We start from the raw sequence: 26,760 nt of genomic DNA, 5'->3' as shown, positions 1-26,760 counted from the left end.
GCAATTCCTGTCATAGCTTCCGGGGCCGCCTGGGTGGCCTGCATTGCCTGGACATGGAGCCCCCATGTTTGGGCGACATGAGAGGCTCCATGTCCGGGCCGCCCTTGCGAGCTTTTCACACATGCAGGCATGGATTGGTGGCAAATGCAGTGCTGGGGCAGCTTTTGGGTGTCACTACATTACAGTTTTTAAATTTAGAAGGACCGAAATTTTCGATTTTACGAACTTCCCGATTTAACGAAATAATTTGAGCGGGGTCATCACTTTGTTAGATTGAGTTTCAACTCTATTTGACACCTTCTCATGCATTTGTTGTAAAGGGAACGTCGTCATCCTCACCTTGATCGATGCCCACGGTAAGATGAAGGCATCTCCCGAGGATCTCCAATTTACTCCATCTTGTGCCAACTGATTCCACTTTATGCCTGAACTTCTTAATTTCATCAGTCTTATCAAATTTGCTGCCATACTTGGCTGTGCTTCCCATCTCTTGGTGTCCATGCCGTTGCTCTAAGTGACCACCATTTGTGTGTCCTATGTACTACACGGCCGGCCCAGGCTCGTATCTTTCGCCTGGTGTCAACTCGAATATTTGCTACGACTGTCTGTTCCCCGAGCCATTTTGCTGTGCTCTCATGTCTTAGAGGGACACTAAAGAGAAAACCGATTTTTCTCATATTAGTAAATTACTCTTTCACAATACCAAGATCACTATGCTTACCGTGAGAAGACGCTTGGTAAGCGAGAAAACGTGCAAAAAGAAAATGCGGGTGGCAACGCCACCTCGAAGTTCCTGCACCAGTTGCCATGACGTCATAGATTTTGACGGCATCTACTATAAGAGCTACGTCGTTCCTGATCGGTAAAAATGAAGTACATTGTCCTCTGAGGGGGACTTAGCATACCAACGTTCAAGGAATTTCATTCAGCCAATGTCGCCAAAATATGAAAAATGCACTTTGAAATATGTGACGCCAAGCATGGAAACATTGGCGCAGAATTTAAAAATGAGACTTCAGCCTTGATGTTCTCCTCCATTATTAAAGCTATGATGGTGAAATCAAGGACGTTAGACTTTTCAGAGTGAAATTTATCAATCTGAACCTATTCATTGTTTCACTTTAGTGTCCCTTCAATGCTACACCTGTCATTTTCTGTTTCCTTGCACATCATGTGATCCTTAATATTCTCTTGAGTCTCTTTATCCTGCATGTTTCAGCCCCATGTGTTAGATCTGGCAATATGCAACGATAGTGCACATTTCACCCTAAGGACAGCCGCAGATTGCTTACCATTACTAGGGAGTGCCTGTGGGGTATGTGCTCCAGCCCATCCTTATTCTTCGGTGCATTTCATGATTAGGCTCGCAAGTTGGCCTAGATGTACATACTCTTGTAGAGATCCTAAAGGTTGGTTGCCAGTAATGTACTTGTTCTCTTTTGTCAGGCTTTTGAGCGTAATCTTTGTCTTCAGCATATTCATATTGAGTGGTTTAGGTCTTCAATGATTTCTTGCGATTTGTCACCACCACTGCTGTAGAGCACTGTGTTGTCTGTAACTCTTAGGTTGCCGAGATATTCTTCGTAATTTTTACTCGTATTCCTCCCAATCCAGTCGTTTGAAAACTTCTAAGCATGCAGTGAACAACATTGGAGAGATTGTGGTAACTCAAACCTCACTATAACAAAGCCACACCTGTCACGAAAATAACTTCGTTATATCCGAAAATTTGTTATAAACGTTTGTTTGTAACACTTTATGTCTGACAAGACTATTCTTCATTTGCTTCGTTATAACTGATGATTCGTTATATCCGTGTTCGTTATATCGAGGTTTAAGTGTATCTCATTGTCCGACCCCTCTCTCTAGTGGGATTTTATTGCTTTTGTTGTGCAGGAGCAAGGCAGCTCGGTTAAGGTATTTATATATGTTTCGAGTACTCCTTGGTGACATAATGCATCCAGGACTGCTGATGTCTCTACTGAGTCAAATGCCTTTTCATATTTTATGAAAGCTACGTAAAGCGGTTTGTTGTATTCAGCAGCTGTCTCAATTACCGGATTGAACACATCGCTGTGATCAATTATAAAGTACCAGTTCCTGAAAACAGCTTGTGCTTTAGGTTGGTTGAAGGTTGGTATTTCTCTTATACTGTTTCAAATTAATTTTGTAGATATTTTCCATAATACTAAACCGATGGGTCTATAATTTTTCATATCTCTTCCCTTCATGTTTATAAGCTTAATGTTGTCATTTTTCCAGCTCAGTGGAAATTTTGATGTAGTTTTGGGGCTCTTGAGGCACTCTGTATGCACTTGCAAAATAAAAGCTCAATAGGGAACATACTGCATTAAAAAAAGAATCAGAGCTGAAGCAGAAGAAAATATTTCTTTTGGCCACTGCTCATTTTATGCAACAACCTGCATCAGGATCGACATTAACAGCTTCTGAAGAGTTTTTGTTGTAGCACGAAACCTCGTGACGAGTGAACCCGAGGTCCTCGCGACCTCGGGTCCCATTGCAGTCGTGTACTTTGGGACCCTCGTCTGTATATTTTACTCCCTGTAACATCCTTTTATATCATCATAATAAACTGATCGATTGATTGATTGGCTGACTCGACTGTGCAGGCGTCTACGCAAGCATGCCACTTCGACACCCTGCCAGGCAGCACCTCTCGAGTCTGGCTTGTCTCCCATCACACGTACATCATGTGCAGGTTGGTGCTTGCATTCCAGTTGCTTGCTTATTGTGCACGACATTCTGACTAAATGCGCCTTCGCAAGTTCTCGCGCGGTGTGGCCTCCAAGGAACTGCGACACACGCCCACCTTCTGTCATGCCTACTTTTCTATTGTTTTCTGCGGCGAGGGAAAGGTTTTGATGGTGCAAGTGTTCTAACGTAAAGAGCAGGATGGGATCTTAAGCAGGGGCAGCCGCGAAATGGGAAGATCCCTCGGTATTTCCCACTACCTACTTCGTTGCACCTGCTATAACACAGCGGCCAACTGCTGTGTACTCAATGAAAATTAAAAAAAAATGCTCTACCCTTGTAAAAGAAGAAAAAATATTTTATCACCGCATCTGATTGGTGTGACGAAGAAGGGGCAGGGTGCGGGTAGGTGGTATTGCACCAAATTATTGGCCGAGTTGGACACGACGTGATACCTGCCGTGACATATGCCACAGCAGAAAGGATGTGCTTCAGTGGCGAGGCTCTGGATTGCCAAGTTGCATGACACTACAGAAATGGCTCCGAATGAAGCGGCTCATCAATCAGTGATGAGCACTGCGGCACTTCAAGCTGCTCCGTTTTAAAATGAGAACAGCGGCAGGTGGCCAACATTTAAGCATTGAGGTGCTTTGACAGTCACCTTAAATAACATCTCAATTTTTTTTAATGAGCTTAAGTGTGGTGGCTTCATGGCCAGTTGCATTCGAGCCACTGTTCCGGTCTATGTGTCATCACTGCAACCACTCTCAGCATCATCGTGCACCCACTACTATAGTATTATTCGCTGCACAAGGCATCTCGTTGCGAACAAACAGAGGAACTTTATTGAGTCCTGGGACGAGGGTTCCTAAAAACCCGCGGAGGGCATCGCCCGTGAAGGGGTCAGGAGCCAAAGGTTCCCGATCGCTTCACAGGCTCCCTGGACTGCCCGGAGTTGATTCGCAAGATCTGGACTTGTGATCCACTTTAAGAATTCTGTCTTGTTGACATGATGCTTTCTTGTACAAACGTGCATGCGGGGGCACCGCCACATTAAATGAGAGATGTGCCTTTTCACTCATCCTAAATTTCTAGTCCTCCTCAAAGTACGTCGAATTGGCAAGTCTAAGTGGCCTGATGCAGGTTCACCGAGCAGCGTAGTAGGCCAGGTTGTTGCACGAAACTGTCATGGCTTAGTGGTTAAAACCCCTTGCTCTCTGCACTTATGCCATACGCTTGAATCCAACCCAAAGACAATATTTCTTGCTCAATGGAAATTTGGTCATGACATACCTACTGACAGGCCAGAGGTGGTTAATACAAGAAGACCCATTCGTGACCCACTGAAATTCAAAACACGCTACCCTTGAAATGCATGTCTACACAGTGATAGAAAGTGGTAGGCCTTCTGTAAGTATCGCAGAGAAAGGGAAAGCTGGTGATCGGTGACTTCTGATTCAGTCTTGGCACTTCACTGCTTGGCAATGTACACCTCAGAATAATCCTCGCAGAAAAAGATTCACGAGACAAGTGTAGTTTCGTGACAAAGGCATCTTGAAAATGTTACAGATAGTTGCAAGGCTGCTCCGAAGTACACTTGACTGAGAATTCAGAGGTTGCGCCTCTTATTTATGCCTTCTTCTTGGGACCATACGTCTTTACTAGAGTTGTGCCACGAATTGAGCTAATGCACAGAAATGCTCGCCTCCCAATAAGGATCTCATACTTCACTTCGCTGCTGATGTATCGAAAGGTAACACAAAAATAAGGCACCTACAATATGCTGTTGAGACAACCTTAGTCATCATTACCATTGAGGATAAGTTATCTTTACAGCTAACTTTGTAGTCACTCAATTTCAAAAGTGCGGTGTTGCGTGTTTATTAATGCACATCACACGTTCAGCAAAAATTCTGTGCATATAATCGTGGTTATAAAGTGCCTTTGTCACATTATAAAGTACATATTTTGTCATGAAATATGCGACGGGCCAAAGGTCTTCACGATGAGAGCTTCCACTTTTGTCTTTTTATTTATTTATTTATTTATTTATTTACTCAAAAATACCTTACAGGCCTGAAGGCATTGAGTAAGGGGTTTACAGTGAAATCACAAGTAAACTTGTACAGAACAAGGTTGCAGTGCAAGTGAATAATAACCATGAAAAATACAGCGCCACTAAATTAACAGTGCAGTACGGTATGTTAGTGAAGTTCAACGACACATACAATGGCAGATTACTGCTTGCTAACGAAACGAAAACTCATCACTGCGTAAAAATGAACAAAGCTTGAAAGTTAAACGATTAAATAATCTTACAGTGCTATTCTAAGAAAATGCAAAATGTACCAGTATGCTTCTCGCTAACATTTCTCACACAACTCTCTCTGTCAACACTGCAGCTGTTGCATCCACAGAGGAGGATAGCGAAGATCCCTTGGACCTAAGCCAATGGGGTCTTCCGGCGGAGGTGGTGACTGGCTATGCCCGCCGCGGTGTCCAGCGCATGTTTCCCTGGCAGCTCAAGTGTCTGCGCACCGGAAATGTGCTTGCCGGTGCTGGAAACCTCGTGTACTCTGCTCCGACAAGTGCTGGTAAGCGTGTTCTTGTCACCTTAAAGGGGCCCTGCAACACTTTTTCAGCTAACCGTCGAATGCCTTCACTAAAGGAGTTTATTGCATCATGAATTGACCGCCGCAAAAATTTTTAGAATCCATCAAGTACGAGCGGAGTTAAAGAGATTTGTCGCACGCTGGAAACTAAGTGGGGAGGAATGCACGGCGGGAAGAAGTCACGTCACACGCGCGTCATGACCGTGAGTACTTTTTCGTATTTTTTTTTTCTTTGAGCACGCAGTTTACTTTCAGTGTGATCGCGAGTGCGCGCGCATGACACGTGGCGGCCTCCCGTCGTGGCCGCAGTAACTTTGCAGCCCACGATGTTGAAATCAGCCTATGGCCGTGAAATTGGGTATATGGCGCGGTCATTTGGGTATATGACATCATATGTCGAAAGAAGAGGGAACGATTTCTAGCTAACTTTGAGAATTCATTGTAAATTCTAGGCCGTGTGCTGCGCTATAACGTTTGGCTCGCGTGTTCTCAGGAGCCTTGACTGCCAATCGGCAGCATTTTCTGACCATGCTCCGCCTTTTTCATGGTGCCCTAACGCATGCACCTGTCGCTTAGTGGGAAATTCACGAAACGCTGTGGTAGGGTATCCACGTGCTTTTCAATTTTGGAGGCATTTGTTCTGGCAATCCCAGTTGTCTCGGATCACCCCCCAAAACTCCGCCCCCCTACCAAAATGGCAGAGGGCAGCACAAGAAAGTGAAAAGGGTAGCTTGCAACGAAATTTCACTTGGGCTAGGTTGGTTATTTATTTATTTATTCATTCTTATTAATTGATTCATTTACTCCCAAGGTGAAAAGTATTATAGATAGGTTTGGGTGAAAGCACAAAGCAAAATACAGCCACAAAATGCAGTAAGCAATACATAATAACAATGAGAAATTCCAAACATGCTGCTACTTATACAATGGTGGTTAGTGCCTTACAAAAATGTTGGTTGTCACTGACTGATGCTATGTTGGTGGGAAGGTGGTTCCACTCAATTGCTGTGCATGATGGAAAAGAACTGGAACATGTTTCGGTTTTAGGAAATGGAACACCCACCTTATGACGATGATCAATGCAATGTGACATGTACTGCGAGAAAAAATTTGCTGTGAAGAACAATATGGCAGAATAAAATCTGAAGAGACTAAGAAAATGTGTACTGTTTAACAGGAGTTTCATTTACAGAGAGGGACAGGGGTGCAGAATTGAAGCTTGAAACCAATCATAGTAGGGGCAGCTCTTCCGTTTAAAGCAGCAATGCCATTTAAGAGATTTCGGTGTCGACTGTAATGAGACCATTTTGGCCCAATTACTTAATGGCACTCAACGTTTCAGTAACATTCTTAAGATACAAAGCTATGGCATGCCTAAAAAGACCATCCACGAGAGCTGACAGCTGTCTCATCGCCACTTTGTTCATGCTCTGAACTGTTTCGCTGTGCTTCGAGTGGTCCCTGTTGTGGAGTGGTTTGTCCTTCACTTCAGGCAAGACACTGGTGGCCGAAATCTTGATGCTGAAGCGCATCTTGGAAACGAAGACCAAGGCCTTCCTGGTGCTCCCGTTTGTCTCACTCGCCCGGGAGAAGGAGCTCGTGTTGGCCGTAAGCGACAATCGTCGATTTCCTCAGATGATTTTGTTTTGTCTCACTTTTGCGAAGTGTTGCTAGAGCCAGGTACACTCAAACCTCATTATAACAAAGTTGCATCTGCCACGAAAATAACTTCGTTATAGCCGAAAATTCGTTATAAACGTGTGTTTGTAACACTGTAGCTATTACAAGACTATTCTTCATTTACTTCGTTATAACCGATAATTCGTTATATCCGTGTTCGTTATAACGAGGTTTGAGTGTATAATCATTTGAACACGGGAACACGAGTTGGGCAGGACATATGCGCTCAGGTTTGCCATTTCAGCGCTCCATTTTTTGCACTCGTGAGTGTGTCACTGTACGTCTAGCATCACTGTTTATAAATGAACAATCGAATAAACACTCTTTATGGAAAGTATGCCGCTGCATTTAAGATATTCAATGCTGGAACAATCTACCACACCTATATTTTTGTATATATTTGATATATTTCTGTATTTGCTGGTCTTTAACTTCTTACTCTGAGATGCCTTATTTTTCATTGTCTTTTATTTACATTTTTGTAAATGTAAGATTTTTTTGCACAATATATAGATACTTCACCTGTTTGTATTCCACTGGCATTTCATTATTGTAAGCACTTTCTCATTTCTGAATATTTGCATTAACGTCCTTTCTTTACTGTTTTGTCAATGTGTTGTTTGCTATATATACTGTTAATTAATCACCTGTGTTCCCCCTGGCAATATTGTGACCTCCTTCTGTACTAATGGTGAATAAATGAAAAAGAAAAAGAAGGAAAGAAAATGTTAAGCTCTAACTCCAACTCCTTTTAAAGCATACCTTGACTTTACAACAATAACCGGCATTGAAAAATATATAGCATATTCCAACATGAATTGTTTCCTATGTCTACTGTTCTATCTTGTTGCAGTAGTGATACGATGGGTATTTTTTAGTGTTGACATACTTGACATGTAAAATCATTGTGCCAAAAAGAATGCAGCCATGCGTTTCAGTTGATAAACTGCATTGCTCATTATATTTGCTTGAAGACAAAGGTGTTAAAGTGTTTCTGTGATTATGGAGCACTTGTTGTTATGTGCGGTTGAGTCGCTGTTGTCCCCTAGAGATACTGTCAATACTATATCAATACTATATCACTAATACTAATACTAATACACACTATCAGTACTATACGGTGACCAAAACATTGCAGTCAGGATGTAGTATTTCTAGATTTTTCAGTTAACTGTACCGATTCTTTCTGTACTTGGTTTTGCTTTCACTGGTGTTGTAGTTTATGTTGTTTTAACTTCCGGGGAGTATGTTGTAAATACTCACCAAAGCTTCTACTATAATGTAGTTTAATTAAGTGCCTTTATCAGTAATGACAGAAAGAAGACGAATTTTTTGCGAAGGGCCCATTTCTTTTGTTGGACACAATCAAATCAATCAAACAGTCAATTAGGCCAGGGAAAGCAAGGAAGTCATTAATTATTGTCTTTAACTGCTGTATAGCAATAACGAAGCAATAATGAAATTAACTAAAGTGGACAAAAAAATCACTATTTCTATCAGTGGGAGCTGAACCTGTAACATTCGAATTATTCATCTGATGCTCTAACAATTGAACTACGATGGAAGGTGCTTCCCCATCCACTTCATTGAGTACGAGACCCTTGGAAAAAATTTCCCTCGTTTTGCTCATTTTATAGCGAGGGCCTCACCATGGCAGACGTACTGCCTTAGGTTAGCATGCGAGGGGTTTATTGGTCAGCTGCCACCTCGTGCCAAGATCACGTGCCGCGTGACACCCTCTGGCAAAAAAGAGTGTTCCACACTGGCTGCCTGGGCTACCAGTGGTGCTGGCGAACACTCCCAGAGATTACATGTGCAGAAATGCCCAACGAAGGGGATGGGGAAGCACCCACCGTCGTAGCCCAATTGATAGGGCATCAGGTGCGTCATTCGAAAGTTGTGGCTTCAGATCCCACCAATGGAAAAGGTGATTTTTTGTCCACTTGAATTAATTTCAATTTACGTCACAATGAGAACTGTACAGTGAAAGACAACAATTAATGTCCTCTATGCTCTTCCTTGCCTAATTGTCTGTCATAATGAAACGGTGGCGTGAATAACACGGCACACGAGAAAAGATGGACACAGGACGACCCGCTATCAACAACTGACTTCTTTATTCAGGAAAAAAACATATTTAAAACACAGGTAGAGCAGATAAAACCCAACGAGCGCGTCGTCCTGTGTCCATCTTTTCTTGTGTGCCGTGTTATTCGTGCTCCCGTTTCATTATGAACCAACACCAACTTGCCCAACTTTTTATTATACTAATTGTCTGTTTGATTCATTTGGTTCGTCAGTAATGTGCCGCCTAGCCTGCATATCGTATTGGGATGTTAAAACTCTGCTGATCGATTGTGCAGGAGCTGTTTGGAGGCTGCGGTGTGCGTGTGGGTGGCTTTCTAGGTCAGAGGCGTCCACCAGGGGGCCTCTCTGGTGTCGACCTGGCAGTCTGCACCATTGAACGTGCAAACAACCTGCTCAACGGGATGCTGCTGGATCAGGGCTCTTTGGGTGAACTGGGTGAGTGTGAATTGTTGGGGATAATGAACTACGAAATCTTGATGATGCAATGTGAGCAGTATGCAGTCATGTACAGCTAAGGAATGACATAAGATATACGGTGCTCACGCATTGAAATGGGACGCCAAAACTTCTATTATGACGACTAGTGTGTGCAATTGCAGAAGATAACTGCACCATGTCACCATGAAAAAGCTTACGAAGAGGGTTCAACTTAAATTGATGATGACACAGTGAGCCATGGGAAGAAAAATTATAGGTGTAACCTTAATGGTGCATTCAGATGGCAGACCGAATCCGGACTGGAGGGGAGGACAGCGCGTCGCGTGACCCAGCAATTCGCCTCATCCGTGCCTCGTCCGCGTGGCTTGTGGATTGATGATCCCAACCTGTTTTTCACCTCGAAATTCTGGCGGCGAAACACTGCAGCTTTAGCGGGCAAGTCAGCAGTGTCTGACAACCCATACGCTTTTCTTATGCTCGAGCTGTACGGTTGTCCTCGCGGTCGACCTCAGTTCTTTGCTTGCTGGCACTTGGTTCAGTTTATTTCTGAGGCCATATTCTAAGACGATCACCTTTGAGATGTCTATCACTTTCAATGCGTGCTGATTGGCGGTTGGAGAATTGCGGGTAAGTTGTCGCTCTAATCATTGTACACGCGGGATTCTATGGCAGGAAAAGTGGCGCTGTCGCCAAAAGCAGTTGTTTCAAAACACACCTGTGTTTGAACACTGAAATTAAGGTCAAGATGCGAACCAAGAGATGGAAACATAACGTGCAGCAGTGCATTGTGCACGGTCGGTACCTGTTATCCGCAAAAGAAGAAAACTGCCGATATTGGCGTATCACTGTATCCATGGGCGTGCGCAGGGGGGGTGCAAGGGGGCGGCTGCCCCCCCTAGTGACCTAAGAAAGGGGGGGCTCAAAGTCTGCCCCATACATTGACTTAATAGGTAGGGGGGAGCTGCGATGAACCCTCGCCCACCTTCGCCCCCCCCTGAAGGGGAACCCTGCGCACGCCTATGGCTGTATCCTCCCTTCGTATGCGGGGCCCCATGCTTGGCAGCAGCGCAATCAGTCTTCAGCAGCTCTCTGTAAAGCAGATTTTTCTTCCCATCCAGCTTTTCTGCTACCAACACCGTTTTAACCTAAACAAATTACAGTCCTCGACAATGCTCGACGCTCGACAAAGCTTGGCGAGCTTTGCGTTCTGTCGGCCTCCATGTTGTCGACTGGTCTGCTAGCAGCGAGTGCAGGTGAGCGTGGAAGCTGCGGTCGAGAGTAATCTGGCTTACTGATGATGTTTTCTGCTAGGACCCCGTCCGTCATTTAGATGTGCCTGCAGGCGGATCATCCGTGCATTAGCTGTCCTTGTCCACGACGAATCCGAATTCGGTCTCTCGTCTGAATGCACCATAAGGGACAAGAACAGAGCAGAATGGGTCAGGGAACAAAGGGGTGTTAAGGACATCTTAGTCACAATCAAGAAGAAATGGGCTTGAACAGTGCACGCCGCAGATAGGCAAGATGACCACTGGTCATTAAAGGGGCCTTGCAACACCCTTTCAGCATGATCAGAAAACGCTGCCGATGAATCGGTAATCGAGGCTCCGGAGAACACGCGAGCCAAACATTATAGCACAGCACGCGGCCTGGAACTTACAATTAATTCTCAAAGTCAGCTAGAAGTCCTTCCCTCTTCTGTCTGCAAATGATGCCGTAAACTCAAATGACTGCACCATAAACCGAAAGTCCATGACCATTGGCTCATTTGAGCATTGTGAGCTGCATAGTTTCTGCGGCAACCGCGGGATGTCGCTACGTGCCCATGCGCAACTTCGCAATCACACTGAAAGTAAGCTGTGCATTAAAAGACAAAAAAAAAAAAAAACGTGCTCGAGGTCAAGGGCGTGCGCTGACGAAGGGACACATCTTCTTGCCCCCTTGTCATTCCCCTATATGGCTTTCAACGCGCTCACTAGTACGAAAGGAGAGAAAGCGTTTCAAGCGTGCGACAAATTCCTGTAACTTCGCTCGTACTTGACGTATTCTCAAAATTTTTGCGGCAGTCGTTACGTGAGGCAATACAAGCTCTTCGACCATTCGAAGTGAAGCCATGAAGCCATTCGACCATTACATGAAAAAGTGTTGCAGGGTCTCTTTAAGCGTAATAGACTGGATTCCAAGTGAATGCAAGTCAATGAGAGGGAGGCAGAAAGGTAGGTGGTCAGATGAGATTTAGTAGCTTGCGGCGATAACATATAGCGATTTTTAGCTTCCTTGGGCCGACAGTTCAAACAAATACAGTAGACTCTCATTAAACGGAACCTGAAGGGACCAGGAAAATATGTTCCGTTTAACAAGAGTTTCGTTTACTGAGAGATGAACTGGGTTGAAACATTCAGGTATGAAACCAATAATACTAAAGGCAGTTGTTCCATTTAAGCAGCAATTCCGTTTAAAAGATTTCCGTTTACTGAGAGTCCACTGTAGTTTAATGGGTGACATTACACTCAGATGTGAGGTCATTATGGCTGGTGCTGTTTGTTGTTAACACTTCAGTAATGTTGTTTGCGACATTTTTTAGTTCTTCACTCAAAACAACTCATAAAATTATGAGGAAGTCGTCTACACTCTAAGACAAAATCGAGTATTTTGGGAGTGTTTTTGCCCCACAGCAACAATCGTCATCCACCTCGCGTGCTTTCCTCGCGTTATCACCGCGGTTGCGGCACTTCCCGGTCACGAACGGCGCGCGCATTATCAGTGTGACATAGCATTCTTGACAGGAAAGTGACGAGAGCCGGGTTTTCAAGAAAGGAAACGCGAACAAGCCAGATGACGATTATTGTTGTGTGGCAGAAATACTCCCCAAATACTCGATTTTGTCTTAGAGTGTACATACCTTCACATTCTTACAATGCAAGATTCCTGAATTTGGGGACGAATGTGTTTTCTTACACTGACAAGAATATTCCTTTTCATGGACCCTTTAATTAAGACGAGTTGTTTGTCAGTTGATGTCGCGTATGTCACCCTTTTTGAAGCACCAAACAGGAAGCTTGGTGTTTCCTGCGACTTGAAGTCCTTGAAAGCGGTCTGGTTGATGTGTTGCAGGAATCCTAGTGGTTGATGAACTCCACCTGGTGGGGGATGCTCACCGTGGCTACCTTCTTGAACTGATGCTCACAAAGGTGGCCTATGCACAGAAGAGGTGAGCCTGTGATTTGACTGTTAGTATTGAAAACCATCCACTGTGATTTAGTTGCATTAGCACTCGTCTTTGGGTCATTCCACGTCAACTGTCCCAGCCTTGGCGCTCGACCATCTGCAATTTGAATGAAAAAAAATCTAGGGCTATCTATCCAAAGCAAGAAGTCTTCCGCCGAAATATTTTTGGCGAAAAAAATGTTTCAGTGCCGCAAACCGCATGTGAAATTTTTCGGAAAGCTTGAAACTATGGCTCGTAAAACGCGTTTTCAAAAAATCTCTTCTTTTTAAATTACACTAGGAAAAAATTTTCCCTACAAAATGATCGTAGGCTTTTCACTTAAAATAAGTTTCACGAACGTTTACGCTTTCGTGGGTTTTCTTATGCGGCCTTAAATATGGACAGTATGGGCTATATTGGCGATTTTTTCATAAAAAGGCAACGTTTAGTGAAATGAAATGTTTTTTAACTGTTTGCCAGGAAGTTTTTCTGTAGCCAAAGAATAGTTTGAGACGTATATGGCGTGAAATGGTGTGTACAGCTGGCGGCAAAGTTGCAAAAAAGTTCATTTTTGAACATGTTTAGTCGGAAATTTAACATTGAGGTGGTCCTAGTAAAATTACGCTAAATAGCGCGTTTAGTAGCAACATTAGTTGTCTATTGACTGAGAAAGATTTATCAAATTACTTTTTGTTTTAAGCAAGAAAAAAATCACGCCATATCCACGAAGTGAATGATCATGAGTGGGTGAAGCTCCGGAGGTAATCTGGTAAACCGTCAATCCCCGTAAATTTTGCCCACTCGATCATCATACAAAGACCTGACATACAAACGCGGGGGTCCTCATATATGACGTTAAGCTCAGGAGAACGTTTGTTGTCGGCGTTGCCGTTGTTCCTTTCGAGGGCGAGTGCGCGTTCACGATCGTTTTCATCCATGGCAGAAAGAGAATGTGTGGTCTTATACTTCATGGTCGTCAGCGTCATCATCATCGTTATCACGTGTAGTGGGTACATTCCACTACAGTAAAAGCTCGTTAATTCGACTCTCGTTAATTCGGGAAATCGGTTAATTCGGACACGTCATCTGGTCCCTGTAAATATATGCATCACTCTATGAGACTGGGCGCTCGTTATTTCGGACAGATTTGACAGCAAATCGGATAATTCGGCGACTTTCGGGCCGCTGGCGAGGCTCGAAAACGAAAAAAAGAACAATTCGGAACAAAAGTGAAGCTCAAACGCAGCCTCGCCATGGACATCAATTATCGACTTGGCTTGGATTGGGACTAGTTGAATGGCTTTTTTTCGCGTGTGGTATGGTGTACTAGAATGGGGTAGTGTGCCGTCTGGCGCCGGAAACATGGCTCTTTTTGCGATGACAGCCTGCGGTGCCAGAGCACACCGTACTACTGTGTCGCCACCGATGCCGCCCTCTGAAGTAATTTATGGTAAGCTGACATACAAAGCCTCCGAGATCGGTAGTTGTAGTTGCCGCGCTGGTCGTGCGTGTACGTGGGAAACTTGCTGATTGTTCCCTTCTGTTTCTCATGACACGTTAGCGAATTTTTTCGTGTGCATGGCAGACTCGGTGTTTGAAGAAGCCTGATGCATTCAAGCTTTTGAAGACCGATTAGAATTACGGACTTATTCACATAGGATAAATACAACACCCCGAATACACCGCAGTGCATTTAGCTGCATTCCTGCGTTTTGGCGCCCCTTTGAGGAGTAAAATCTCTAAAGAAATGAAGCAGCATTCGTCATTGAGCGTTGTATTTTTTCTGTCGAAAACCTTGGGACTGCTCTTCTGGCTGATGCAGGTGACGGGTGGTCATGCAATTCACCTGATACTGCTAATGTTAGCCTTCCGGACCTCCTCGTGTGTTTCGACGCATAACTTCAAATTAGTGTGATAGCTAGACAGGCATATATATGCATGGAATGAACAGCGATGTGCTTTTTTATGCTGTTTGCAATCCAACCAGTAAGCATGCAGACGATCCGGGACGCTGCTCAGCGATAGGAATTGGGCAAGCTCAGACGACCCAGAGGCATCTTTAGTTATTGTAATAATTAGAGCTGTGCGAATAGCAAAATTTTGAGTGCGAAGCGAATTCGAATATTGAAGTGTGAGTGCGAATCGAATCGAATATTTTTCAAATATTTCTCGAATATTTCTACAATATTTTTCGAATACTTCGAAGCGAAATTGCAGGAAAAAAAAGTTAGAGAGGATTCCTAAGCATATTTTTATGAGACAGCAACATGAAAGTGTTTCTTTTCGCTAGGTTGATGAAGCACTGTGGGGGTGGTGTTTCGTAGTTGTCTTATCAAGAATGAGGCAATGTAGAGGCCGAATCCTATTTATGTACATGATTTGGTGCCACCAAAGTGTTGCCGACAACACTTCACACGTGATAAGCAAAGATGCCATTTCCTCAGCCTCTCCTCCTCTTTCAACTTCTGTGGAAGCCCAACTGATGTGGCGGACAAGGGTGTGCTCCCTTCAAGTCCAGAGTTCCAAATCTGCCTTGTAGACGTCGATATATAAGAACATCTGAAATTTTGGATGCTAAAAAGCTTCGGCTTCCGATTTTTCGGACTTCCTGCCCAAATTTCAGGTCCAAACAGCATTAATTGAGCCCCCACCTCTGCCACATCTTTCATCTCCATGTTGGAACCAGCGTAGCAGAGCTTGAAAGGCAGCTTTGCCGCAATACCGCGGCGTGATGAGGTGAAGCATATTGAAAATCTAGAGACCACTTCCAATCGGACGTTGACTCTCTCTTGGCTTAGTTCGACCGTAACGGAGCTTGAAAGGCAGCTTTGCCGCAATACGAGAGTGTAATGAGGTGAAGCAGATTGAAAATCTAGGGACCACTTCCACTAGAACGTTGACTGTCTCTTGGCAAAGTTCAACCGTAACGGAGCTTGAAAGGCAGCTTTGCCGCAATACCGGGGTGTGATGGGGTGAAGCATATATAAAATTTAGGGACCACTTTCATTCGGACGTGGACTGTCTCTTGGTAAAGTTCGACCGTAACGGAGCTTGAAAGGCAGCTTTGCGGCAATACGAGTGTGTAATGAGGTGAAGCATATTGAAAATCTGAAGGGGTGACTTTCAATCGGACGTTGACTGTATTTGTTTTTGGGAAGTTCGAATAGTTCGAATAGTAAAATTCCAGTGCGAATCGAATCGAATAGCAAACACTATTCGAAAAATATTCGAAATTTCGAATATTCGCACACCCCTAGTAATAATGCTACCAAATGTGTTTAGTGTCTAAATCTTGCAAATATATTTAGTTTCAATCTTGTTACGTGACCATTTGACTCAAGAACGCCAGAAATTTTCGCAATTTCAATTTAAATTTCGCGCGCTGGGCACACCGTTCGATCGTGGCGCCCTGCTGGTGGCGTCATCGCAAAAGCGACCACCGTACGCCCATTGGTTTGCTGCGAGACGGCACACTACCCCATTCTAGTACACCATACGTGTGGGTTTTGTTGCTTTGTTCCCGTTGGTGTGCTGCATCGTTGATCGCCGATTTATCGAGGAACGGCTCCTTTAGCTTGATCGTTGCTGGTGCTTTTGTGCTGACTTCTTGTGTGACCGCACTCTCCGCCGATGGCAACGCTGGCGAAGCGGCCCAAGTACGAGGCCAAGGACTTCACCACCAAAGTAGAAATTTTGCGTGCTCTGAATAACGGGCTCTCCCGACAAGAAGTGACGAAGAGTGATGAAAGGGGATCCTTCAATCGGCGGCGAGAAGCAAGGAACGAGTAACCGTACTTTTATCCCCCAACGTGACGGGAACAGAGCGCTTGCCGCTTCTCGTTATCGGAAAGGTTCAAAAGCCACGCTGCTTTAAGAACATCAACAATCTTCCCGTGGATTACCGTGCCAACCGAAAAGCGTGGATGACGGGTGAAACTTTTGCGGACACTGCAGACATCATGCGAGCTGCTGAGCACCTTGAAGGGGTCAGAAAAATTGTGTCCGCGCGAATATCTGCTCGAAAACAGACACGCATCCGCGATTACTTTGTTAAGTAAAGGTATGTTGAAAAAACTCTTGCATTTATTGTGTTTATTTCGACCATTCGATAATTCGGGCATTCGGTTAATTCGGACATTTTTTCCGGTCCCTAGAAATCCGAATTAACGAGCTTTTACTGTATACTGGAACACGCTTATTCTTCATGGTCATCAGTCGTCATCGTCATCTTTATCACATGGAGTGGATACATCCCACTATGCGTGGCTACTACTACATACTACAAAGGAGGGCAGGCCCACACCCCGAGGAGCTTCGCCCCTAAAATATTTTTGAAGTTGTGTTCTGCCGGTGTCTGTTCTTGCTCGTGTTTTGTCTTCGCAGGAACGCGTCCAGCAGTAAGTACAACCAAGGGGGGCGCGAGGTTCACCACGGAACAGCTAGACTACATAATCATCTTTGCCCGTGCTTATTTGAATGCTTTACTAGCGAGTATTGGCCTGAGTCAGTGGGAAATGCGAACCCCGCTAAAGTGAATTTAACCACATACAGCTGTATTTGAAGGCCGGCATAGTGTGCTTACGCAACAGCGGGAAGTGACAGCAATGCGTGCAACACCCCGTTGCCTGCACAAAGATTTAAATGTGGGCAAAGAAAGAGATGGTTTACTTTAACAGAGTGGATAAGTTGCACTTATGAACCAACGCAATTGTATATAAGTGATGAGTAGTTTTATAAGTGAATAGTTTGTAAGTGATGATGTTTGACTAGTGACCGCGAATTGGTGCAAAAGTACATGTATTTCATATTATAGCAACAGACATCTTTCTTTCTTAATCGCAGTGTTCTTCCCACTTTTAAATCTTTGCGCAGGCAGCATGCACGCATCGGTGTCACTTCCCGCTGTTGCATAAGCACACAATGCCAGCCTTCAATGGACAGCTGTATGTGGTTAAATGCACTCTAGCGGGGTTCGCATTTCTTGTTGACTAAGGCCAATACTGGCTAGTAAAGCATAGAAATAAGCACAGACAAAGATGATTATGTTGTCTTGCTGTTCCGTGGCGAACTTCGCGCCCATGTAGGTTGTACTTACTGCTGGACGCATTCCTGCGAGTACAAAATACGAGCAAGAACAGACACCGGCAGAACACAAATTCAAAAATATTTTTCTTGCTTAAAACAAAAAGTCATTTGATAAAACTTTCTCAGTCAGTTGACAACTAATGTTGCTAGTAAATGCGCTACAGCATAATTTTACTAGGACCACCTCAATGTTAAATTTACAACAAAAATGTGCGAAAATGAACTTTTTTGCAACTTTGTCGCAGCTGTACACACCATTTCACGCTATATACGTCTCAAACTATTTTTTTGGCTACAGTAAAACGTCCTGGCGATCAATTAATGCAAAATACTTGATTTCACTGAATTTCGCCTTTTTATGAAAAAATCGCCAATATGGGCCATATTGTCCATATTTAAGGCCGCATAAAAAACCCACGATAACGTAAACTTTCGTGAAACTTATTTTAAAGGGGTCGTGAACCACTTTTCCAAGTAATGATCAAATGACCTCAGTATCAGAGTTTACTGCCTCCCAAATTGATTGCTGCAAAAATTTCTCGAATTCGTCAAGAACGAGTGGAGTTACGGGGGTTTGGCGCACACTCTCAGCGCTTTCTCTCTTTTCTTGTCCCAGCGAGCACACTGGAAGCTAGACAGGGAGGGATGCCACGGGGGATGAAGTTACGTCAGCGCGCGTCGTGAAACGCGATCGCTGTCCCGCTGTGATTTGCGTACGCGAGTGTGGCTACCATGTACTGAGGAGTGCGGCGCCGGCAAGTGGCGGCACTCCGTGGCAAGAAGCGCATCTGATCCGAACGCCGCTCTCAATTTACGTCGGCTATCGGCCAATAAGCATGCTGTGTCTCTTGCGACTTAAACTGGCAGATCCGCGACATCAACGTGCAGACGCCCCGCCCACCGACGAGAGTGAGAACCGGCCTCTGTTTGAAAAGAGGGCGCCTGAGGAAACGGCAACTTCGCGCTCCGCTTGTGGCCTTTACGTGGCGCGCACGACTGTAATATTTGGCAGAGCAGTTCATAGCCGTGTCAGCTTTCCACAGGATGTGTTTTTTCAACAAGCCCAAGGGGTGCTTCATGACCCCTTTAAGTGAAAAACCTACGATCATTCTGCAGGGAAAATTATGTCCTAGCGTAATTTAGAAAGAAGAGATTTTTTGAAGACGTGCTTTACGAGCCATAGTTTCGAGCTTTCCGAAAAGCTTCACATCAGGTTTGCGTCACTGAAAAACTTTTTCGCCAAAAATAATTTGGCGGGAGACTTCTTGCTTTAGATAGATAGTCCCTGATTTTTTTCATTCACGTCGCAGATGGTCGAGCGCCAAGTCTGGGACAGTTGGCGTGGAATGACCCCTTTATTACATTCTGGTATACTAATTGGGATCTGAGGACATTCATTTGAACCCACATATAACGATACCGGTTTTAACAATATATTGGTTTAACAATGAAAAGCTGCTGCACTGGCAACTTTTGTGTGTTTTCTATGGTTAAATAACCGGCTCACTACAACACCCCCAAGCCGCATTATCGGTTATAACAATGAAGTCTGGCTGCTAGGTGTCCGTGCCGAATTGAAATGAAACGTGCAATCCTTGAAAAGAAAGAAGAAAGCGAAAAATTTGAGCCGCTAAACCCCACCAACGGCCGCTGCGCACTCATACAACAGGAGTCGTCCTACATCCTTCTCAGAATCGACGGCCTTGTGTGCCTCTCCTGCCGCCCTTCCACCTCTCCTAACATGAATGGGCTACTCTAGGCTAGACCTGTGCACCGGTCCCAAAATCGGTGGTGGTGGCGTGCCGATGTTTCCACCTCCAGCGGTGGCACGTGAACAGTGCGGGGTTCATCGGATAGGCGGCGTGGTGCGGGGGAGGGGGGACTGGCAACTGAATGTTTATTAGAAGTGTTTGAAAGAAAAATGTTTTAATAAACATTCACTTGCGAGTCAGCGCTGTGGTTTGTGCTTCTATTCTCTTCGTCTGCATCGTCATTGCGCTGTTTCAGAAATGTTCAAGCTTTGGAAAAGGATGTCGGCAAGCTTCACGTAAAACAAGCGTGGCTGACGGACAAGGGGTTTTCTCGTGCCAGCCAGTGAGAAGCATGTGGCGTGACACAGGGCGATCTCATCCCAACATTTCAAGATTTCTCAAGCTGATAGGCTGCCGCAGCAACCTTCTCGCATTTCGTAGAAAATACACCAGAGCACGCCTGTCTCGCACCCAGGCTGCTGGCGAGTTGAGCGGATACTCTCGCACCCAGACGCCGGGCTGGCCGGGCTGCCAAGACGCGCATGGGTAGCGCTAAGTAAACAGGGGAAGCTGCAGTTCTGAGGCTTTAAAGTGCGAAAGCGTACCCGTTCACGCCGCTTCAGCGTATAAGAGCTTGTCTGGGCACTACTGCGTCATCTTTGGATGCCAAAACAAGCAGTGCAACAGGAGGATATTACTTAGCGTTGTCTGCGGCGATCACGACGCGCCACGGGAATAGCGCCGGCGCAGTGTTTTGAGCTTCGCCGCGAATGGATAACTGTGATCAAAGCAGAAAAACTAGGAGCTGAGTGAAAATGCGCGAGTAAGTACACTAACTGCGTGTATTCTGCAGTGTGATGCCCACCTATTTCATTTTGCGAACCTAATTTGCGTGACACGCAGCTGGGTTGAAGGCAGGCGCGAGCTTTGTGTGGGGGTGCACTTCATACCTTTGAGCGTTTCCTTTGACGAAAATCTAGTGCAAGGGAGTGCTTTCAAGCACAAGCAATCAGCATGCTTTGCCACTTTCAACGTAGTATTAAGCTTTAGTGCTTTTGATGGCATTCACGCCATCGAGATTTCGCCTTCAAAAGGTAATAAATGGCACGGTGCTCCTCAACAGCTGGCCAGAGTTTCGTGCTTTCATTTCAGTGTTTGATGTCCCCAAATTTATCTGGACACGAGGCATCCAGCTGCACATAATACATATATTGGCACGTAAGTAAACAGTACTCGCGCCAGTGTCCTTTACGTCGCAGGCGTAGCGCTAGCTCAAGCAGCTAAATTTTTAGCATATTTACACAGCACACATTTAATAAGAGACAGCTGGATTACGCCCATTTCAATATCGGCCTAATTAAGAGTAGCATAGTTTCGCATGTAAATCATCATCGTTACATAATGAAAATCATGCAGATAGCTTCCAAAAGGGATCGATGAACGTCACTGCAGGTTATACACTCTGATAGCACGCTTTTGTGAGCAAGACGCATTATTGTAAGAGCGCTTGTGGAACAAAAATTACGTTTTGCGAAACTACGCGCATAGCGTACTAATTATTACGCGATGCATGTTAAAATGATGAGTTTTTGCAAAACTTTGTGCGCGACTTGTAATGTGCGGCAACAAAGCATCGTTTCACTCTTTCGCGAGCTGCATAGCAATTACGACTCACGCGTACTACAGCGAGGACGTTTTATTTACAAATGTAACAGCGTGCGTACCTGACAAGGTTGTTTCCGCAGCCTGCTCAGCACGTATATATAGCGTATACATTGTTGACTTGCATGAGCAAGGTGTTCTTGATGTTCTAATAAAAACGGCGAAAATGTCCAGGCTAGAAAAAGCGCGAAACATGCTCTCCGACGGGCTGAGTTTCGGGAGTTCCGTGTTTGCTCTGTGTAGCGTCTGCTGGCATGGCAGCCCAGGCATGTTCTTTCGTAGCGTGTACGATAGATGGCGCGACGCGCGATGCCAATATGGCGCTATGCATGGAATTCGCTGTGTTCTGGTCTATACTTATGCTTGTCAATTCTGTGTTGTTCTTATTACCGATGTGCGTCGGCATATCCCTTCTGCTATCATATTTTTCTCACAACAGTGTGCCATCCCTCTATCTTGCTTTTTTTTTCATGCAACTTGCTTATAAGAATTATTGCTGACAACAATGCAATTTACGTGTCACTTTAATATTGTTATAAGTAGGTTAGACTGTATTGCACACTGCATAGATCATTGTCGTACGTTATTGAATAGCAAAATTATCGTAAAGTATCAAATGGAAGGTCGAAAGTTGGTGCCACTGCTATTAAGGGACTCGTGAAAAGAAAATGTGCATAAAACTGCGCTCAAATTCTACGTTAGGGAGTATCGTAATAGTCAGCAATATTTTTTTCTGTCTTTTTGCATCAGAGCTCTTTACTAGAATAACGACAGCAATAAGGCCTCCTAGTTTTACTTGGATAGCAAGTAGGAGCTTGACTTCTGTATAGTAGTCATTGGTTAATTAATTATATATATTACTATCTCCTCATTGTTGTGATTACAGAGGCCTGGTGGGACCCCGAGGTGTCCAAGTGGTGGCCATGAGTGCCACCCTCTCTAACCTCTCGGCTCTGGCTAAGTGGCTCAGTGCTGACCTCTACCAGACCGACTTCCGGCCTGTTCCTCTGCGGCAACTGTTCAAGGTACGTGTGGTACATTGGGCGATCGCTGAAATGACGACACTGACTGAAATAATATTGCTGTATTTTTGTCGCGTATAGTTCGCTCCTGCGTATACTGAAACCTAGATATAACGAACATGTATATAACGAAATATCGGTTATAACAAAGTAAATAAAAAATAGTCATGCAATACATACAGTGTTATGAATATACGTTTATAACGAATTTTCGGATATAACAAAGTTATTTTCGTGTAATATGTCACTTCGTTATAATGAGGATTGAGTGTAGCCTGCACCCCCAATACAAACCGCTTAAAATGAAAAATAATGATAAGAAAACACCATGTATTGCCATGAAGCTGCCTTCCTTGCATTGCAATGAAGCTGTGCCGTGAAGCCAACTTGCCCAGCAAACGCGCACGCTGATTTTACCTTCAAGTTTCCTGTACATTCTGTGCGAGTTATGTGTGAGAAAATATGGTACCTCACTGCCAGGCCTCATAGGACTGCCTTAATGGCACCCCGCAGCATGTCTCATTGTAAATGTGGGAGAGTGAGGTTTGCAAAGACACAAGAGAACAGATCCAGACGAGACAAATGGCGTCTGTGTTGTCTCTTCTCTTGCCTCTGTGCCTGTCTGCCTTACCTTGTTTCACGATAAATCCCTGCCGAATTGTTCAACTTTCTGTTGTTACCCTCAAAGTTACCCTTAAAGTTACCCACGATCACGCCAACAACTTCTCCGTCAACCAGTGCCACACTCGCAGGACAGTAGATTTCTGGCTTTATTGTAAAGCTCGGAAACGTCTGCCACATACCACAAACAATTGCGCACACTGCATGTGACTCCAAGCAGGTCATCTATGAGCTGTTTAGTAAGGTATGTATTGCCAAAAGCACTTGATGGTCTTTCTGGGCTGTGTTGGTGATGATCTGTGCTCTATTGGTAATAGCCCCTTTTTCCTCTGCTTTCATGTTGACTTCAAACTGTTTGCAGAGCTTTTTCATCTGTTCCAGTTGCTGTTCCCATGCTCCACCCTTTTTTTTGGCAGTTTTGTGGATTCAGTGCAAGATTGTTTTCTCACTTCCACGTCCTCGCATGTAAGAATGTGCATAGGTAATACTCTGGTTCTGGTCCGTTTAACAAAGCTGGATTCAATGCTGAGTGCGAGTTCTTACAAGGCTATAATGTCTGAGCACAACAATTTACAGCACCTGCTAGTTACCCATCTGCTACATTAGGAATGTGGCCATAATTCTGATGACAGCACTAAGGGTTAAACATGCCATTACGTGGGCACCACTGACAATGGCGTGAAACTCAGGAATGAGCTGAGAAAAGCTAACGGCTCGAGACGCAGATCATTGTAAATGGTTACCACAGCTGCACGTCAGTTTTGCCATTAAGAATGAGATTTCTGCAGCTGGGCCAGGACTTGTGCGAAGGTCCCGACCTGCGACCCGTCCATCGTCTGCCAGCTGGGGCATCGGACGACCCAGAGGGCCTCCTCGCGCTCTGCCTGGAGACTTGGGCCGAAGGCCACGCGCTGCTTGTGTTCTGCCCGACACGGCGCTGGTGTGAAGCCCTGGCAGCCTCGCTAGCACGCACCTTGCAGCAGCTTGTCACCGGCACTGACAACCCAGGCATGTTGTCCATTTTAAAGTGACACATAAAGGGGAACTCCAGCGATTTTTCTGTGTCCACCGAATTCAGTAAAAGTTTCAACAAATGTTCTCGTTGGTGCCCTGGTGGTCTGTGCCAAACGATACGACTCCAAGTCATTTAGTTTTTCTGAAAATGAATGTTAAAGCTTACTAGCCAGTTCTGGCATCAAGCCTTTCAACGCAGGTCACCCTTTGTTTGTGACGTTTGCATCTACCCTACCTCGCTGTTTCTCTCGTCTCACCAAGCAGACAAAATGATGAGCAGGCTCATTCCTCAACGGGATGATGGTGATGACCACCACCGTAGATAATTGTTCGGTTTTGTAAGCTGCATTGCATGATGGGTGGAAGCTGGTGTCGCGTTGAAGGTTCCATGAACAGAGCCACAAAGATCAGGGGTGTCTATTGTCACTCGTTTCCCTCCAACAGCGCTCTTTGGGAGAAGCGGCTTTGTAAACCCCAGGTGGAAATGCTTTTGTGTGTGTTTGCACTATGGCAGGCTACGTTCTGACGTCATTGTAAGCTTTGCCCATAGCAGCTACCTGTTTCGGTTTCAGTTTCGACGCATCATTAGGGATTTTTAGCTTGTACGTATACTTTTTAACGTTACCGTGTTACCGGAATACTGGGTTGCATTTACCGTGTTACCGGAACGCATGTTTTAGAAAAGTTTTAGCTCGCCATTCGTAAAGGTTTACGTACATACGTAAACGTATACCTTTACGTTTGCGCAAACCACTAAATGGTGATGATAACTGCATTTAAACTACATTTAATTTCGATAATATTGAATTACCACTGCAGTAAAATCATAAGAGGTTTTTAGCGTGTGCATTATCCCAGTATATGCAAAGGGGTGTTGCAATACCGGGTCACCAGACGATGGTGTCGACATCTTGTGACATTTCGGGCAACCACAGTCATGGACACATTTGTTTTCGCTTAAAGTTTTTGAGGGAAAAATTTATTAAAGGAACTCATTCGTAATTATGCCGCTGCAGACATTTACAATGGAAGTAGAATGCCCGATGTTTCTGCAATAACAATTTTGTGCTTGCCTGGTTCACCTTGGCCCTGCTAGATGGCGCCACCTATCCAGCCTGCCAGGGGCTTTAGACCTCTCACGTTTACGGATTTGGTATTCTAGGTCACTCTAGCCTCGGTAATCTGGTTGAAACAAGGTGATCCTAAGTGGCGCTCGCACTTCAGTTTATTTTGACTCAGCAGCTGGAGTCTCCACAAAGTGGATATCGCGATAGCCATGAACGAAGGTGGATTTGCCATATAGGATCGCAAACGTAAAGCCTATCCGGCGAGTAGTTTACGTTCCGTAAAGGTTTGCGTATGCTCTGATTCCATCCGGTATCCGGTAACACGGTAACGTAAAGAAGTAACGTACAAGCTAAAAGTCCCTATTTTTTAGTTACTTAAAATTATTGATCAGTCTTTCAGCAAAGTGAACCACTCTAGCTGTTACACGACTGTCAATACCTGTTGGAAAACAGCAATATATCCTGACATTGTCAAGAATATGCTAGAGTTCCCCTTTAAAGCAAATAATGAGGAGTTGGCAAAATAAAAAAAAAATCTATTGTACAATTACCAAGAGTACACTTCTAAGGCAGTTAATCTAGATGTGAGTGTAATTTTGCCTCACAAGGATGGTCCTATAAGCAGGGCTACTCGGTGTAGTATGTGCAACATGGCTAATGGCACGACTGATGGGACAAGTGATAAAAGCATCCTCCGAAAAATAATAAGAACACGGATCTCATTCACCGCACTGTTCCCCGCGTTGAAGAGGTGGCGTTCATAATCTGTAAGGACAGTCCTGCATTTGAAAGGGACATAAAGATTGCTCACCTAATGTAGTTAGCTGGTGTCACAGAAATGGAGACAAGAGTGTGGCTCCCCATATTGTTGTTGTGTTGTGAAACTTAGTCTAGAAACTTTTTGTCACTGATACTTTTTCTTGAGAGTACTGACGTGAGATAGCAAACCTCAGTGAAATCTCGTTGATACAGTCCCGCTTAATACGTTTTTCGGCATGACATGTTTTTTTGTCTGTTCCCAGCCGACACCTCGTAGAGGTAATGCATTTTTGTACGGCTAATACGATCGTATTTTTGCTTGAGCTTGAATAATACGATCGCGAAAACGCCTGAAAACTTTGCGTGCTTTCAATTTTCGCGCCAAGAGGCACTACGTCCGCACGGCACTGGCCCATCGAGGCACTGACTATGCACTCGAAGCTTTAGACGTGTCTTGTATCGTCGCAGGTGAGGAGTTCAGTGATGAAACTGCTACTCGTTTCTACGAGTTCCAAAAAATCTTCCTGCAGGGCATCGAAAAAGAAATAGTTCAGTGCAAAGTGATGGACTGTTTTGAAGTTTTCTAATAAAAGCAAGGTCTGTGTCATGTATGCACTGTTTGTGATCGTTTGGGCCCTGTTTCGGATAATGCGATTTTCAGATAATGCGATTTTGTTAATGCCCATGAGAATCGTATCAACGAGATTCCACAGTAGTTGGTGCACAACATAGTTGCCAGAAGACAGGGACAGTGTCTATCTTTGGAGGAGATGCATAAAACGTGAAATGATCTAACATACGTGAAAACTCGGTCTTGGCTTTGATTGCAACATTGAAGAAGACAAGTCTGCTTCTCGAAACGCTCGCTCCAGCGACATCCCATGTTCACGAATTTTTCACATCTTTTCTATGGCAATAAAACAATTTTGTTTCGTGTTTCTAAACATAAAAATGGAGATGCATAAATGTAATCCTAATAACAAGTTATGTAGGTGCTATTGAAACAATCTGGGCAAAGCCGTGAGGATAGTAGTGATATAA

At 44.5% G+C, this 26,760-nt stretch overlaps 1 protein-coding gene across 1 annotated transcript in view; it reads left to right on the top strand.

Moving 5' to 3' along the window:
• The first annotated feature begins 2,600 nt into the window (after positions 1-2,600).
• Positions 2,601-26,760, top strand: part of LOC119375183 (DNA polymerase theta) — an 87,049-nt gene continuing 62,889 nt past the window's right edge. The window contains exons 1-7 of the mRNA XM_049411189.1: positions 2,601-2,719; positions 5,115-5,306; positions 6,817-6,932; positions 9,368-9,527; positions 12,645-12,741; positions 22,123-22,261; positions 23,668-23,887. Of these exons, the coding sequence (XP_049267146.1) occupies positions 5,219-5,306; positions 6,817-6,932; positions 9,368-9,527; positions 12,645-12,741; positions 22,123-22,261; positions 23,668-23,887 (820 nt within the window). The 5' untranslated portion in view covers positions 2,601-2,719; positions 5,115-5,218. The remainder of the gene's footprint in view (positions 2,720-5,114; positions 5,307-6,816; positions 6,933-9,367; positions 9,528-12,644; positions 12,742-22,122; positions 22,262-23,667; positions 23,888-26,760) is intronic.

The sequence above is a fragment of the Rhipicephalus sanguineus genome, chromosome 11 (assembly GCF_013339695.2).
Source record: "Rhipicephalus sanguineus isolate Rsan-2018 chromosome 11, BIME_Rsan_1.4, whole genome shotgun sequence".
NCBI lineage: Eukaryota > Metazoa > Arthropoda > Arachnida > Ixodida > Ixodidae > Rhipicephalus > Rhipicephalus sanguineus.
Note: the sequence above shows the minus strand (reverse complement) of the source record. Positions and strands in the feature narration are given on the sequence as shown.